Source organism: Candoia aspera, chromosome 4 (genome assembly GCF_035149785.1).
Source record: "Candoia aspera isolate rCanAsp1 chromosome 4, rCanAsp1.hap2, whole genome shotgun sequence".
Taxonomy (NCBI): domain Eukaryota; kingdom Metazoa; phylum Chordata; class Lepidosauria; order Squamata; family Boidae; genus Candoia; species Candoia aspera.
The window spans coordinates 87,953-105,878 of NC_086156.1; the positions used below are offsets into that span (position 1 = coordinate 87,953).

General features: G+C 52.1%; 1 protein-coding gene across 2 annotated transcripts in view; it reads left to right on the top strand.

Moving 5' to 3' along the window:
* The window catches only part of SUSD2 (sushi domain containing 2), a 79,073-nt gene that overhangs the window by 47,468 nt on the left and 13,679 nt on the right, over nt 1-17,926 (top strand). The window contains exons 9-10 of one of the 2 annotated variants that reach the window (XM_063303146.1): nt 6,901-7,053; nt 9,401-9,562. In XM_063303146.1, the coding sequence (XP_063159216.1) occupies nt 6,901-7,053; nt 9,401-9,562 (315 nt within the window). The remainder of the gene's footprint in view (nt 1-6,900; nt 7,054-9,400; nt 9,563-17,926) is intronic. The other variant, XM_063303147.1, reaches the window with a different exon arrangement.

Here is a 17,926-nt window from a genome sequence, read left to right on the forward strand (position 1 = left end):
TAACATTATTCTCCCTCCCTGCCCAGAGTCCCTCTCTTGGGGGAGATGGGCGGTAATTAAATTTGAATAATAAATAAATAAATAAATAAATAAATATGGTGAATTCTAGGATTACATGGTTACTCTCTCCCAATGCCCCTACCCACTTCCACTTCTTTGACTACTGTTAGTAAGCATTGAGTCCAATTGAGCTGATCTTCTAGTTCCCTTCTCCATCTTTGGGACAATAATGTAATCTGCAAGGCACGTCAAGAACCTGTTGGATCTCTTGCATGCTACAGAGTTTGATTCCCAGATGATGTCAGGATAAATACAGTCTAGTGGTCTATTTCCTGGATACTTTGACCATCTGGTTTGCAAGAACTTCATCTATATCTTCTGTTTGGTTAGGTGGCCTGTAGTACACATCCAGAACAATGTCATTTTTGTTTCTTTTCCACTTGATATTCACCCAGACATCATCACAGGGGTTATGAATGTCCATACAGATATAGTCATTTTTTACATACTTTACTGGAAGACAATCAAGTGGTTGCAGTCTAAGGAAATTAATTAACTAAGGAATTACAGAAAGTAATCAACTAAGGAGAGAGAAAGTAAAGGTGAACCTTCAAGGCTGCTCTTCAATGGAAGATGATCAAATCCTGGTAAAAAAGCTATTTTATCCAAGATGGATAACCCATGGCCTCCCCAGGGAGACTGTTTGTCAGAGTCAAGCCTGCCTCTGACTCAGAAAGTGAAACTCTTTCAGAGTCAGAGGAGGAATTAGAAACTTACCGGGCTGAAACAGGGAAAACGAAACTCCAGGATGAGTCAGCAGTGTGGGAAGAGTCCAAGGCACTGATTGGCCAGGATTTGGAGGAGGATTTGAATCCTCCAATCAGTGCGCGCCAACGATGGGCAGAAAAGCACACAAAGGAGAAGGCAGCCCGATTGGCTGCAGAAGGGTCCAGGCACGCGAAAGATCGGAATAAAAGGCAGACGTGCAAAGAGTGAGCTGCCGGAGAGAACCGATCCTCCAAGACTCCAGCATTCATGGAAGAGTCCTTACCTGCATGCGGAGACAGCGTCTGTTGCTGAAGAGGAATCAACGCCTTCACTCAGCTCTGAAGAGGACTTCAATCCTGCCTCTGCTGCCATCAAGGATCCTTTGTTTGCCAAGCCCAGCAGTCTTGATTTTGCTTCCAGTCTTGAAACTCCGCGATCTTCCAAGCGGCTTCTTCATACCTGGAAACTCCAGTGCCACCATATGCCTCCGATTTCTTTAAGCCTCAGTGTTTCCAGTGAGCAATCTGGTTTTATTTCATCTAGTGGTGAATGTTTTGTTCTTCTTGCAATCCAAGCTTTTCTCAACAATTTTCTCCAGCACCACAACACAGCCAGATGTTACAACTGGGAAAACCAAAGCCTTGGCAGTACATATGTCTGTTGCCAGTGTGATGTCTCTGTACTTCAATATTTTGTCTTATATTCTCACAGGCTTTCTGGCTACAGTCACTATTCCTGTGAATTTTTCAGCCTAGGAAGGTAAAAATTGATACTTTGTCAACTACTTCTCAATCTATTTGCAATCCTGTTTCTTTTTTAATATTGAGCAGCAGATCAGCTATTGCACTCTATTCTGTCACCTTCAAGCAAGAGATCCTTAAGTCTTCTTTGCACCAAGTAATCAAAGTAGTATCATCAGTATATCTGAGGTTGCTGATGTTTCTCCCAGCAATTTTAATTCCAAGTTCAGAGTCTTCTAGTCCAGCATTTCTCTCAATATGTTATTCATATACATTAATAAATAAGATGACAGTATACAATCTTGGTCCATTCATTCCTGTTTTGAACCATTTAGTTGATCCATACTGTTTTTCTGCAATAAGCAGATGATACACCCATGTTTTTAAAGGCTGTTGACAATTTGCTGTGGTTAGCCCATCACCTTTGTACAATCAATAAAGCAAAAATAGATGCCTGTTTGGAACACTCTTGCCTTTCCATTGTCCTTTAGTTGCCCTGCTTGTACATCCAGGAAGTTCTCATTCAATGTATTATTCAAGTTTTGATTTACAAATCTTAAGCATTATCTTAATAGCATGAGATAAGTGTGATTTTCAGTAGTCTGAGCATTTTTCAGCATGGTCCTTTTTTTTGGTATTGGGATATAAATTGATCTTTTCTAGTTCCTTGGCTGCTGCACTGCTGCTTATAAACCAGTGTAGCACTTTAAAAGCATCAGCTGGTAAGATTTTTAAACAGCTCTGCTGTTAACAGTATTTTACCAACTCCTGCAGTTTGTTATGGGCAATAATTCTAGGGCACACTTAACTTCAGTTTCCAGAATGTCTGGATCAAACTTGCAAATATGTCATCAGTTCTGGGCTCTTTTGTGTGTGTGTGTGAAGTTCTTCAAATATTCACAGCATCTCCTCTTTTTCCAATAGATCTTTGTCTTCTTTGTCTTTCATTGGGCCCATCTTTGCCTAAAGGTACTTCAATACATTTCTTTTCCTTCCCATTTGACTATTATCATCAGATTCTCTGCATGGCTGTTTAGATAGAATTCCTGGTCTCTTTTTGCCCTTCTCTGGAACTCAGTGTTTAGTTGAACAAATCTTCCTTCCTTTTGCTTTCTGCCTTCTCAAGTTATTTTCTACATATTAGCAACCAGCCATGTGCCTTCTTGTGCTTTTTTTAAATTTTAATTTTTTATCCCACCTTTATTATTTTTATAACTAACTCAAGGCGGTGAACATACCTAATACTCCTTCCTCATCCTCTTTTCCCCACAACAACAACCCTGTGAGGTGAGTTGGGCTGAGAGAGAGTGACTGGCCCAAGGTCACCCAGCTGGCTTTCATGCCTAAGGCTGGACTAGAATTCACAGCCTCCTAGTTTCTAGTCCAGCACCTTAACCACTAGACCAAACTGGCTTTTTGCTTTGGGGGATATTTTTGTTAGCTTCATCTTTAATGAATTTTGGTCCAGAATTATTCAGGCACTCTATGTATTAAAGGTAATTTTATTTATTTATTTTATTTATCAAATTTTTATCACTGCCCATCTCCCCCAGACAGGGGACCCTGGGCGGTTCACAATAAAAACAATTAAATTTTCCATAAAATCATAAATACAGCCATTAATCAATCAGAATAAAATGCAGTAAAATCCAAGCCATGGCGGATCTAATTCAAACCATAAGGGCATGAAACTGGTCCCCGCAGCACTAGGGAATCAGCCAGCCCCAAGAATGGCTCTTCCCCTCCTTATTCCAGGCAAGGTGGCAAAACAAGGTCTTCAGCTGTTTTCTGAAGTCCAGGAGGGAGGGGGCTAACCTCACTTCTGGGGGAAGGATGTTCCAAAGGGCGGGAGCTACTGCAGAGAAGGCCCACCTCCTGGTCCCCGCCAGATGGAGTTCTCTTGCAGACGGGGTCCGCAACATGCCCTCTCTGCACAATCAGGTGGGATGGGCTGATGTAATGGGGGTGAGATGGTCCCGTAGGTAACCTGGCCCCATGCCATGCAGGGCTTTAAAGGTGATAACCAACACCTTGAATTGGACCCAGAAGCAAACTGGCAACCAATGCAACCCGTGGAGCAAAGGAGTTACGTGTGCTGATCTTGAAGCACCTAAAATCACCTGCGCAGCTGCATTTTGGACCAGCTGTAGCTTCCGGATACTCTTCAAGGGTAGCCCCATGTAGAGCGCATTGCAGTAGTCTATACGGGAGATGACCAGGGCGTGAGTGACCGTTCAAAGGGCCGCTCGCTCCAGGAAGGGGCGTAACTGGCGTACAACACGAAGTTGTGCAAAGGCCCTTCTGGCCACGACTGCCACCTGCTCTTCGAGCAAGAGTCGTGAGTCCAGGAGGACCCCCAAGTTACGCACCGGGTCTGTCTGGGGCAGTGCAACCCCATCCAAGACTGAAGGTGGCAAATTCCTCAGAGCAGAGGGGCCGTTAACCCACAGCCACTCAGTCTTACCAGGGCTCAGTTGAAGCCTGTTGTTCCCCTTCCAGACCCCAACAGCCCCTAGGCACCTGGAAAGGGCAGCCACAGCATCACTTACTTCACCCGGGATGGAGATGTATAACTGAGTATCATCCGCATACTGATGATACCTCACCCCAAAGGGACGGAGGATCTCGCCCAGCGGTTTCATGTGGATGTTAAATAGGAGGGGAGAGAGAACCGAGCCCCGCGGCACCCCACAGAGGAGGGGCCGTGGGCCCGACCTCTCCTCCCCTACTAACACCGACCAGGACTGGCCCTGGAGAAAGGAGGTGAACCAGCATAAAACTACGCCACCCACCCTCAACTCCCTGAGCCGACCCAACAGGATACCATGGTTGATGGTATCAAAGGCCACTGAGAGGTCAAGGACAGCTAGGAGGGATGCACTGCCACCATCCCACTCCCACCAGAGGTCATCCATAAGTGCGACCAATGCCGTTTCTGTCCCATATCCAGGCCTGAAACCTGACTGAAAGGAGTCCAGATAATCAGCTTCATCCAGGATCCTCTGGAGCTGCAATGCCACCATCTTCTCAACCACCTTCCCCATGAAGGGGAGGTGGGAGACTAGATAAAAATTATCCAGTATAGTAGGGTCCAGTGATGTTTTCTTGCTGAGGGGGCACACCAGTGCCTCCTTAATGGCCGCTGGAAACACCCCCTCCTGCAAGGATGTATTTACCATTGACTGGGCCCAACCACACATCACCTCCCGAGCTGCCTTCACCAGCCAGAACGGACATGGATCTAACTGACAGGTGGTGGCATTTACAGTCTGGAGGATCTTGTCCACTTCCTCAGGTCCAACAGGATCAAACTGTTCCCAGATAACTGGGTAAATACATTCCCCAGGCATCTCCACAGACCCTGTCTCACGCTTGGAGTCCGACTTAGAGCGAATCCAAGCAATTTTATCCTGCAGATGCTCCGAAAATTCCTCCGCACGGCCCTGTAGATGATTTTCCAGACCCCCTTTCCCCAACAAGGATCGGGTGATCCTAAACAGGGCCACCGGGCAGCAATCTGCAGATGCAACAAGAGCAGAGAAATACTGCCGTTTCGCCGCTCTTACCGCCACAAGGTAGGCCTTAATCACGGCTCTAGCTTGTGTCCGGTCGGGTTCGGCCTTCGTCTTCCTCCAGCGGCGCTCCAGGCGTCTCTTAACCCTCTTCAGGACTCTCAGCTCCTCCGTGAACCATGGGGAGTGTCAGGTTCGATGGGATAAGAGAGGCCGCACAGGCGCGATCCTGTCCAAGGCCCTGGCCGTCTCCCTATTCCAGGCCGCAGCCAGGGCCTCCGCTGGACTGTGCAGCAGACCCTTGGGGATAACCCCCAGCTCCCTCTGAAACCACACTGGCTCCATTAGTTGCCAGGGTGGGCCGATCGAATGGGTCCTGCCTCCCTGAGGAGGGGGGTGGCATATGAGAATCTCAGGGTCACCAGCGCGTGATCTGACCATGACAAAGGGGAAAGATGTAACTCTCCCCTCAGATCGCATTGCCGCTGCTCCAACAAGAAAACTAAGTCTGGAGTGAGGCCACTGCTTCGAGTTGGGTCCCCTATCATCTGAGTCAGGCCCATGGCCGCCATGGTGGCCATGAACTCCCGGGCTGCCTCCGAGGCCCGCCCCAGGGACAGCAAATTGAAGTCCCCCAGAACCATAAGTCTGGGGAACTCCACTGCCAACCCCGAGACTGCCTCCAGAAGCTCAGGCAGGGAGGTTGCCACACAGCAGGGAGGCTGATATAGCAGCAACACTCCCAACTGCTCTCAGACACCTAAGTTGAAGAACAGGGTCTCACAACCAGCTACCTGTGGAGCAGGGCCCTTGAAGGCCACTAGAGATTCTCTGATGACAACTGCCACCCCTCCTCCCCTGACCTGGCATCTCGGCTGGTGCCACACCCGAAACCCAACTGGGCACATCTCTGACAAAGCCACCCTTCAGGGCCCAGCCAGGTTTCAGTAATACACACCAGGTCTGCCCCCTCTTTTGTGATCAAGTCTCATATGAGGGGAGCCTTGTTGTTAACTGACCTGGCATTAAGAAACAGCAGCCGGAGGCCAGGGCCCCCACAGGACTGCTGCCCAGGATCTAGGTTTAAGCATGAAGTGTCAGAACACACTACAGGTAGCAAACACCTGGGGCATCTTCCGCTATGATGACTCACCCTCCAGCTTCCATCATAACATCCCCTGCCGGTCACCACCTCAATAAAGTGCCCCGCCCTACCTCCCACAGGATCTTCTAGTCCAGCTGCCTCCAGTCCTGGACCTCTAAAGTTCCTGGTTTGAAATAGGGATCCCTCCATCCTCTCACACAACCATGCACACATACCAACAACCTCAAGGGGATGGTAATGTAATCTATTAACACTGTTCTTCACCATATAATCATATGACATATCTGATGTTGCCATCTTTATTCTTTCTGTTGTATTGCTGTTGTGTTTTTATCTTTTGTAATGGGTATATTTTAAATTGTATTTTTCTGTGTAATCTGCCAAAAGTTGTTTTGGTTGTGATAGCACAGAAATGAATAAATAAATAGATTGTTTGGGGTTGTTTTCACTTCTGGCTGAAACCAAAGATGTAGTGGGGCATTTCCAGGGAACACTGCCCAAAAGACGCAACTTACTTTCAAAAGCCATGTTGGTTTGGGCCACAGGACCCAGCAAAGTTAGGCTTGTACTGAGTTGGTGAGCACATTCAGCAGGGCAGAACTAGTCTTTTCTTAGCCAGCACATGTTTGATGGCTGAGAATGTCCAACTCAAGGTGGACGTGTGCACCATTGCTCCCTAGAAAGGGAGGTGACTTAGCTCTCTCAGATATATAGCTACCATCATGTAACATGTCACATTTCCTACTCTCTATTTTGGTTTGTATTTTTTCAACAGCTTCAGCTTTTGGAGATCCTCATTTTATCACTTTTGATGGTGTCAATTTCACATTCAAGGGCCTCGGTGAATATTTGGTGCTGGGATCAAAGCTAACATCCTTGAGAGTCCAAGGGAGAACCCGTCCAGCTAAGCTGCCAAAAGGAGATGAAGGTGCTGGATACTTCTTTTGCCTTTCGCCTCTTCTCCCTTGTTAGCCATGTCCCAGGTCCCAGGGATTCATCTGAGGGCACAGATGGAAGGCTGCATTAAGCCATCACCAGCCCTGGGCTCAGCAGAGGACTACGGTGGCATAAAATCCCTGTTCTGCCCCGGAACAAGGCTGAAGTCCTAACAGGTCTAACATGGGACACATTCAGAACTGTGACTGGTGGATTTCCCAGCTTCCTTTCCCCTCCCGCCAAGCATGACCTGCCAGTGGGAGTCAAAGCCCCAGTCACTCTCCTTAGTGTGTTGGCTGTGTGGGGCCGCACTAGAGCAACCAGTTTTTATAGAAGTGGACTTAGCCACCAGCCAAGTGCTTGACTAACAACATGCAAGCATAGAGGGGCTTCTGTCTGTTACCTGTCAGTCGGGCAAAGTCCAGCTGGTCGCAGGGGTGGAAGGATGGGCAGGGTGCAGGAGGAGGGAACTGCAATGGAGGACAAATGGAGGTACAGCATGAGGTGTTATAGTGAGTTTATATTGCAAAAACCCTTCTATTTTCCTAAGTTGTTCTTCTGATACTAAGAATGGGAGTGTCTGGGTTTTTTTCACTGCTTGCATTCCTTTTTTTCTCTGCCTATGCTAATGCCTTACAAGGTGATGATTTTGTGTAATTCCCTCCCACTTATATGGAAAAGTTATCTTAAATTTCAATTAAAACGAAAGTTCTTGGGGCTGTAGGGCCACAAAAGTTGGACAATGTATATGTGCGTGTGTGTGTTTGTTTAATTTATATAACCGCCCATTGCAAACCAGTGAGCCTGGATGGCTAACAATAGTAATTAAAAAAAAATAAAAATTAAAACAATACAGAACATTAAACATTAATACAGCCAAGAGATCTTAAACTCCGTCAGCATCAGCACAACCATGAAACTGGGCCCTTCGCACACTCAGGGCCCCAGACCCAGGCACAAAGTCAATCTTCACGGCCTTACGAAAGGCCAACAGGGTCAGGGACATCCTGCTCTCTGAAGGGAAGATGTTCCAGAGGGCAGGCACCCCAGCAGAAAAGGCGATTCTCCTGGTCCCCGCCAGCCGACGTTCCTTGGCTGACAGGACTCAGAGCAGGCCCATCCTGCCAGGCCAGACTGGATGGGTAGAAACAACTGGGAAAAGAGGGTCCCTCAGGTAACCTGGTCCCAAGCCATGAGGGGCTTTAAAGCTGGCAACCAGCACCTTGAATTGCACCCGGAAGCACACCGGCAACCAATGCAGCTCACGCAGCAGTGGTGTTAAGTGCGTCAAATACCCAACTCCATTTACTACCCGTACAGCCGCATTCTGCACCAGCTGAAGCTTCTGAATGCTCTTCAAGGGCAGCCCCATGTACAGCACAATTTGCAGTTGCTTCTCTCCCCCCACCCCACCATCAGTGACCCATGGCTCTGTGTTTTTCTTGTTCTGTCTCTCTGGGATATCAGGATCACAGACGTCCATTCACTGAACAGCTGCATCTCTGAAAGCCTTGGATCTTCACTTCAAGCTCTGCACTTTTCCTCATTATACAAATGTACAGTAACAGCTTCTTCTTCCTCTTCCTCTTCTTCTTCCTCCTCTTCTTCTTCTTCATCTTCTTCTGAAACCACCATTCTTTTGACAACTACATCACGCACACTGTACCATGCTGCAATAGGTTCACACTGCTTTTCCAAGCAGCATCTAAAAATCTTCTAACTTTACTACATTTCTGTTTAAGCCCTTTGATACCTCCCACTTCTACAGAGGGTGAGGTGTTTGTGTGCAGTTTGTATTAGACAGGGCCTACATACTGAGGGCAAGTTCTCAGGACTGATGACCCTCCTGCCTTATCCGCCTCCCACCCACCAAGTAATAAACCAGTAGAAAGTGCAGCCACGAGAAACCAGTGTCAGCAAACACAGCAGATAATCTGTAATGGCAGAACCAGCAGTGCCTGGCTCTCCCTCCTGGCACACTCCCTTCTGGGCAGCATTGGTGCCATAGTTGGGGAGCAAGAGGACGAGCCTTAAAACCTTTGTGTTAAGTGACCCTAACCCTGACCCCCTCTCTGCCCTAGACATCAGGGTGATTGTGGTCCCATTGCTGTTTTCCTCCATGAGTAGTGCTTTCAGGGGTGAGATCCAGGGAAACCACCAAGCAAATTCTGAAGACACACAGAGATCCATCTCCCTAGACCAGACTGATTTTTAAAACATGCTCACCTGATCTTACTGTACATTATTCTAAAGCAAGGGGCCAGATGTTAATGCCGATGGGCCAAGCTAAGCACCTGCTGGCCTGGGTGCGTGACACTGATCTGTTTGTACCTGTCTAGCAGGAGTAGAAGCAAAGGTGACGGGCTTTTCAGCCATCGCCATGCAGGAGAATAACTCAGATGTCGTTGAAGTACGCATTCCAGAAAATTCCCATGAGCTGGAAGTCCTGCTGAATCAAAGGGCACTCAATTTTTCTGAACAAACCTGGATGGATTTAAAAGGTGAGATAAGAAGAATGGGGTTTAAAAAGGGACATACCAGAAAACCTTGCAAGAAATTCCTCTCACTTCAAGTACATAGGTGATCAATGTTGGAATTATCAGGGGGTCAACTCAGCATTGCCTCATAAGGATAAGGGGGTCGCTCTAGAAACACATCTCTATTGTGCTTGTGGGATGTCACGTGGGTCACCTGGTGTCATGCGCTGCCTGCCTCTGAATAATACTCAGACACTGGTTCGTGGATCAGGTTTTGAGGGCGGCGGCGAGGTCCGTGCGCATTCCCCCTGGTAGTTGCGGTTGGCTTCTTCCGGTCGCCGGTTGTCCCGCCATCGGCTGCGCCGTAGAGTTGAGCTGCCTCCGCGCGCCGCTTCGGGTGGTCACGGCCATCCCCAGTTGCGAGGCGGATAGGACCGTCCCAATGGTGTCTGGGGCGGGCTCTTCGTCTTGGGGCAGTCGGGAGAGGGCGTCGGCCAGGAAGTTCTTTTTGCCCGGCATGAACTTCAGCTGGAAATTAAAGCGGCTGAAGAATTGGGCCCATCGGACCTGTTTTGGGCTAAGGCGTCTAGGCGTTCGTAGGGCCTCGAGGTTCCGGTGGTCAGTCCAGACCTCGAATGGTTGGGTGGCTCCCTCGAGTAGGTGTCGCCATGTCTCTAGCGCTGATTTCACCGCGAAGGCTTCTTTCTCCCAGACGTGCCATCGCCTTTCTGTCTCGGAGAACTTCCTTGACAGGTAGGCGCATGGTTTCAGGAGTCCCGTGGGGTCTTTCTGTAGCAGGATGGCTCCCAGGGAGAAGTCTGAGGCGTCGGCTTGGACCACGAACGGCCGTTCTGGGTCCGGGTGCGCGAGGATTGGCCGGCCATCCCCACGTGTGGTGCGGGTACCTTTTTTCCGGCATAGTTTGTGTCTTCCGTGGTTGTCATGAGGAAGGTGCGGTGCGCGTGTTCGGCTTTCCCCGCGAGGTGGATCCACCCGTGTAGCATTTCTGGGTCATCGCGGTAGAGGGCCCATTGGAGAACGTCGCAGTTGAGCCCCCTTTTGAACATTTCCAGCAGGGTTGTCTCGGACCAGTCGCTGACCTTCCCCGCGAGGGCTTTGAACTCCAGGGCGTAGTCAGGGACCGTGCGTGTGCCCTGTTTAAGTCTTTGGAGTGTGCTTTTCGCCCTTACTTTGGCTAGGGGGTCTTCGAAGTAGTTTTTCATCTCATTGATGAAAGCAGGGAAGGTGGCGAGGGCGGGGGAGCTGGACTCGTACAGTTGGATGTACCAGTCCGCCGCCCTGTCTTGGAGTTTGATCGCCACGGCAGCGATCTTGTCGGCCTCGGAGTCGTAGGTGTGTCCGTGCCTCCCCATGAACTCCCTAGCATTCGTGACGAAGAACGAGAGTTTCGTGGGGGTCCCATCGAAGAAGATGGGGAAGTCCTTTGGGGCCCGGGCGTTTTGCGCGGCCCTGCCTCTCGCTTCCCGGTCTGTGGTGTCGTCCACCTGTGCCGTCTGCTGACCCTCCGCTGGCCCGTGGGGGTTCGGTGCTTCGCTCGGGGTGTGGGCCTGTGCGGGGACGTCGTTGGGTGGCGCGGGGGGCATAAGCGACTGGAGCATGGTCCGGAGTTCCATCAGTTGAGCCCGCATGGCCGCGAGTTCAGCTCGTGCCTCCTCGTCCACAGCCCGCGCCGCCGCTGGGGCCGGTTCCGTTGGCGCGTCCTCGGGGGTGGGTTGCCGGCGGGGTTCATCGTCCCTCTGCCGCGGGTCCGCTTCCTCTGCCATCTGCTGGGTGTCTCCGTCGTCCTCCTCCGTGTTGACCGCCGTTGGGCTGTCGCTCCACGCCCGTTGCTGGGGTGCGATGTGGGGCGCGGGGTCCTCCGCTGGTTTCGGAAGTCGTGCTGCTCCCTCCCGTGGTCGGGTTGCCTCCGTCGCCATCTCCCCTTGGGGTTGGAGCTGAGGCTCGGGTCGGGTGGGGTGGGCGTCCATGGCTCCGGGAGTCCGCGGTGCCTCTGGCCTTGGTCGGTCCTCCTCTGTCTCTTGCCGCGTGGCTCGCCCTCCTTGCCCGCGCCGCTCCGGCCTCATCTTGCTGGTCTTCTCGCCGTCTACTCCTCCCGCGGCTCGTTGTCGTCCGGTGGGGCTCGGCGAGGCTGAGTTTATGACTCTCAGCTTTATGTCATGCGCTGCCTGCCTCTGAATAATACTCAGACACTGGTTCGTGGATCAGGCTCTGATTTATTCACAGCGCAGTTACAGCGTCGGAAGAAAAAAGCTGAGAGTGACAGGAGCGCGCCGGTGCGGGGTTTAAATACCCCGCGCCGGTCAGCGCCCCCTCACTCGCGGTCACGTCACCCCCCTGTGTCCAATATGTTGCCCTGCCGGTGGGTGAGGGGTTCCGGGATCGCCCATCATCAGGTTTTCTATTCCTCTGGTGATTGCTGTCAGCTGGGCGATCTCCGTTGTATTGGCGCTGATGGCTTGGGTGTGCTCCGTGATCCGTTTAGTTATTGTTTGTTGGCCGTTAGTCGTTGTGGGTTGATGGCTACTTATCTTGAGCCCCTTCACCTATTTCCTTGCTATTGTCATGTGTGCCATTGCGCTGATGACTTCAGCTCAACGGCACTCATGACACCTGGTTTCCACTTCCTTCTTCTTCTTGGGTTTGGGCAGTAACGATCTCCATCACTCTTTTGGCACACCTGCAAGCAGGAGGTGCTGCAGAGCGCAGCTCTCGTCCTCTCATCTTGCTTGCACGCAGACTTTCTGTTTTCATAGAAAGTGTCTACAAAGAACCAGTGATGAATAAGTGCTTTCTACTACGAAGCTACTTCTTTCCAGGTCTACTGAATAAAAGGAAGCTACTTTTTTTTCCCTCTTCATCTAACTACTGTGTGAAGGCTGAATTCTTTTCTGAATGTAATTAAGCTTAATGTGCAGGTTTCTTTTTGGTTCATGCTTCTACTTTGCAAGATTGTTGTTAGCTGCTTGGAGTTCTTTTATTAACCTTTAAAAACGCCATCAATTAGGTGCTGTCATAGAATCATAGAATCATAGAGTTGGAAGGAACCTAAGAGGTCGTCAAGTCCAATCCCCTGCACACTGCAAGATTCACTACACAACCCCAAGAGATATTATCCAGCCTCTGTTTGAAAATCTCCAGGGAAGGGAAAGAAACCACTCCATACGGTAACCTTTCCACTTATGGACAGCTCTTACTCTCAAGAAGTTCTTCCTAATGTCTAATCTATATCTACATCCTTGGTTTCATCCCATTCATCCTAGTCTTACACTTAGGAAGAAGTCAGAATAAGTCTGAACTGTGTCATCCCTTCAGATGTTTGATGACAGCTGTCATTTATATTTATGTATTTATTTAATCATATTCTAGAGGTGACGGACTCGTCCCTGGGGGAGCTGGGGGTGTTGACGACCGACAGGAAGCTCTGGCGTGGGCTGGTCCATGAAGTCACGAAGAGTCGGAAGCGACTAAACGAATAAACAACAATTTATTTAATCAAATGTATACACCACCTCTTCAGCAAAGGATCGTTACCTTGTCGTGGTGCTGGAGCCTGAGCACCTCAATGATGCCATGAGCTAAACCGTGAAGGCCCACCCAAGATGGGAAGGTCGTAACAGAGAGGTCAGACTAAATGCGATCCCCGGGGAAGGTAATGGCAACCCACCCCAGTATTCTTGCTGTGAAAACTAAATGGATCAGTACAACCAGAGTGTCATGCGCTGCCTACCTCTGAATAATGCTCAGACACTGGTTCTGTGGAACAGGCTCTGATTTATTCACGGTGTAGGTACAGTATAGGAAAAAAGCTGAGAGTGACAGGAGCGCGCCGGTGCGGGGTTTAAATACCCCGCGCTGGTCAGCGCCCCCTCACTCGCGGTTACGTCACCCCCCTTTGTCCAACACGTTGTCCTGCCGGTAGGTGAGGGGTTGCGAGGCCCCGCTGGTGTTCCGGGATCGCCCATCATCGGTTTCTCTATTCCTCCGGTGATTGCTGTCAGCTGGGCGATCTCCGTTGCGTTAGCGCTAACAGCTTGGGTGTGCCTCGCGATCCGTTTAGCCATTGTTTCTTGTCCTTCAGTCTTTGTGAGTTGATGGCTACTTATCTTGAGCCCCTTCCCCTGTTTCCTTGCTATTGTCATGTGTGCCATTGCACTGATGTCTTCAGCTCAACGGCACTCATGACATACTGCCCCCTGTCCGAATAGTGCCCCCCCCCCCGGTTTTCTGGTTTTTTTTTTTTTTTTTTCCAGGAGAGCTGTCAAAAAAAACTTTTTGAAATTCCCGCCGGAGTATTTTTCGCCCCTCCCTTTGTTCCGCCCTCTACCACGTGCCTACCTAGGGTGTGTCCTTAGTGCGCATGCCCAGGTCACACCCTGGCGTGCGCATGCTCCGGCCACACCCTGTTAGTTTGGCTCAGTTCGGCGAGGAGAGAGGCGTGGCTGGTCGGGTGCTTATCGGCTCCAGGTAGGGCCCTTCTTTTTTATTCAAAGTGCGTCGCCTTTGTTATGTGTGCTCCTGGGCGTTGCCCCCAGGATGCCCTGTTGACTTGCTTGCCACTCCCCCGTGGGCTCGGGGCGGGGGGAGGGTGCTGGCTAACGCTTGTTACTGCCTCGTGGGCCCGGGGTGGGGGGAGTGAGTCCCGGGGGGGGAGGTCCACCCAAGTCGCGGGCTTGGGAGGGCCCTTTCCCTTGGGGCATGGTAGGCGGGGGGGGCCCACGGGGGAGGGGTTTTGCAGGTGACGGCTTGCTAGCCTTGGTTTTGGCTTGTCGGGGTATGCCCGGTGAAAAGCCCGGGTCAGGTCAGGCGCGTTAACGTTGTGTGCCACGACCCATTCTGGGTGGGGGAAGTGTTTCCACCTGACCAAATAGTGTAAAGTTCCCCGTTGCCTGCGAGAGTCGAGTATGTCCCTTACGTCAAAGTGATGTTGCCCGTCGATCATCACCGGTGAGGGCTGTGGCGTGCTTGGGTGCCATCGAGAGGTGGTTGCCGGTTTCAGGAGGCTGGTGTGGAACACCAGGTGGAGTCTCCGTAGGTTGTGTGGCAGGTCCAAGCGTATTGCCACCGGGTTCACTATTTGCGTGACTCGGAACGGCTCGATGTACTTAGGCCCCAGTTTTTTCGAGGGTTGGGGTGACTTTAGAAATTTGGTGGATAGGTAGACCATATCCCCCGCCTGGAACGTCGGTTGTTGGCGCCGGTGCTTGTCGGCCTGCTCTTTGTAGGCCGCCTGTGCATCCTTTAGCGCTGCCATGATTATTGGCCACGATTCCGCGATCTTCCGTCCCCAGTCGCTAGCGTCCACCTGGGGTTCCGGGGGTTGTGGTAGCTCCAGTATGGGGACGAAGTCGCGCCCCGAGACTACCTCGAACGGAGTTTTCCCCGTGCTCGTGTGGACGGCGTTGTTGTATGCGACTTCGGCAAACGGGAGCAGTTCGGCCCAGTCGTCTTGATGATAGTTGGTGTATGAGCGTATGAATTGCTCTAGGGTGGCATTAAGGACCTCTGTGGCTCCGTCCGTCTGGGGGTGCCAGGCAGTGGATAGGGCCTGTTGGGTCCCCGTCAGCTTTAGGAAGGCCGGCCAGAATTTAGAGGTGAACTGTGTGCCCCTGTCGGTCACCACACGTGCGGGACATCCGTGTAACCTGTACACGTGGATGAGGAAGAGTTTGGCTAGCTGTTGTGAGGATGGGACCGACGTGCAGGGGATGAAGTGGGCCTGCTTTGAGAAGTAGTCCTTCACCACCCAAATGGCCGTTTTCTTCTGGCTGGGTGGGAGGTCCACTATAAAATCCATAGAGATTTCCTCCCATGGGCGGGAGGGTTCTGCCACCCGTAGTAATAGCCCCGCGGGTTTGCCTGGTGCCCGTTTGGCCCTAGCGCACGTTGGGCAGGATGCTACGTAGGCTTTTACGTCTCGCCTGAGCGCGGGCCACCAGAATTGACGCCTTGTTAGGTGTAGGGTCTTGAGGAACCCAAAGTGTCCCGCTTGCTTGGCGTCGTGTGACCTATGCAAGATCGCTTGGCGTTGCGAGTCTGGGACATAGATTCTGCCTTCCCCCCATGCCAGGTCCTGTGCCATCATTACTTTGTCGGGGTTTGCCAGGAACCAGGGGTCGGTTTTGAGGGCGGCGGCGAGGTCCGTGCGTATTCCCCCTGGTAGTTGCGGTGGGCTTCGTCTGGTCGCAGGTTGTCCCGCCGTCGGCTGCGCCGTAGAGTCGAGCTGCCTCCGAGCGCCGCTTCGGGTGGTCACGGCCATCCCCAGTTGCGAGGCGGATAGGACCGTCCCAATGGTGTCTGGGGCGGGTTCTTCGTCCTGGGGCAGTCGGGAGAGGGCGTCGGCCATGAAGTTCTTTTTGCCCGGCATGAACTTCAGCTGGAATTTAAAGCGGCTGAAGAATTGGGCCCATCGGACCTGTTTTGGGCTAAGGCGTCTGGGCGTTCGGAGGGCCTCGAGGTTCCGGTGGTCGGTCCAGACCTCGAATGGTTGGGTGGCTCCCTCGAGTAAGTGTCGCCATGTTTCTAGCGCCGATTTTACCGCGAAGGCTTCTTTCTCCCAGACGTGCCATCGCCTTTCTGTCTCGGAAAATTTCCTCGACAGGTAGCCGCATGGTTTCAGGAGTAGGATGGCCCCCAGGGAGAAGTCTGAGGCGTCGGCTTGGACCACGAATGGCTGTTCTGGGTCCGGGTGTGCGAGGATTGGCTCCGTGGTGAACAGCGCTTTCAGTTTGTTGAATGCGGTCTGGCACGCGGGAGTCCAATTCAATACTGTGCCCAGGTTCTTGGCGCGTCGGGTGTCCCCCACCCCTTTGGTTTTGAAGAGGTCCGTTAGGGGGAGGGCTATCTCTGTGAACCCCCGGGCGAATGACCTGTAAAAATTCGCGAAGCCGAGGAAGCTCTGGAGTTGGCGTCTGTTGCGGGGGCGTTCCCAGTTCAGCACCGCCTCGACTTTTGCGGGGTCCATTTCTATGCCGTCTCCGGAGATTCGGTACCCCAGGTAGTCTAGGCGCGCTTTATGAAATTCGCACTTTGTAGGTTTGGCATAGAGCTGCGCCCTTCTGAGCTTGTCGAGGACTTGCCTGACTAGGGTCACATGTTCTTTGTGCGTTTTCGTGTAGATAAGGACGTCGTCTATGTAGACAAGGACCCCTTTGAACAGCTGTTCATGCAGTACCTCATTGATGAACTGCATAAACACCCCGGGGGCCCCCACGAGTCCGAACGGCAGCACTTTGTACTGGAAGGCGCCTAGGGGGCAGTTGAACGCAGTCTTCCATTCGTCCCCCTCCCTGATTCGGATGCGGTAGTACGCCTCGTGAAGGTCCAATTTGGAAAAGACTTTGCCCGTGGACAGGTGGCTGAGCATGTCTTTCACCAGGGGTAAGGGGTATTTGTTGGACAGGGAAGCCGCGTTTAGGCCCCGGTAGTCGGTGCAGAGCCGTAGGGTGCCGTCTTTCTTCTCCCGGAATAAGACAGGGGCTCCGACCGGTGAGCATGCTGGCTCTATGAATCCCCTGTCTAGGTTTTTATCGATGAACTCCCGGAGGGTTGCCATCTCCTTCGGGGTCATCGAGTAGATCTTCGGTCTAGGTAAGGGGACGTCAGGCAGCAGGTCGATCCGGCAATCCGTCTTGCGGTGGGGGGGTAGTAGGTCAGCTTCCGCCTCTCCGAAGACCTCGGAGAAGTCGGCGTATTGTTCCGGTAGGTCTGCTGTGGTAGCGGCGTTGTCCTGTGTAGTCGCCTCCGCTCGTCCCACAGTGGGGTTGGTTCTGCCCGCTGGAACTGGTGCCCGATACTTGCCGTCGCCAAATGTGAAGGTGCGGGTCTCCCAGTTGATGCGCGGGTTGTTTGTCGCAAGCCATGGCATTCCCAGGACTGCAATGGGCCATCCGATGTGGGTGACGACGAACGATGTGCATTCGGTGTGAGTGCCCATTTGCAGGGTGACCGGCTCGGTTTGCATCGTAGCTGGTTTCCCTCCCGCTGTGGAGCCGTCCAGCTGGTGGAATGCCAGCGGCGTGGGGAGGGGGAAGCAGCGGAGGTCGAGTTTGGCGACTAAGTCGGGGTGGATGAGGTTTTTTGAGCACCCCGAGTCCACTAGTGCCGCGGCCGTGGTGGCTCCGTTGCCGGCAGAGAGTTTAATTGCCGCCATTATCACGGAGCTTTCGCCGTTCCGTCGAGGTGGTCCGCGCTGCTGTCCCACCGCCTGCCTCGCAACGCGTTTCAGGGCAGGCGGGGAGCTTTTCCCGCCGGCTGGTCTGGGTCTACATTGTCCTCTTCCCCCCAGTAGGCGTCCCAGCCTTCCTCTGGTGTCGCTGTGGCTATGGTCATTCGGCGGTGAGGGGGCGGCACCAGGTTAGGTGGTTTGGG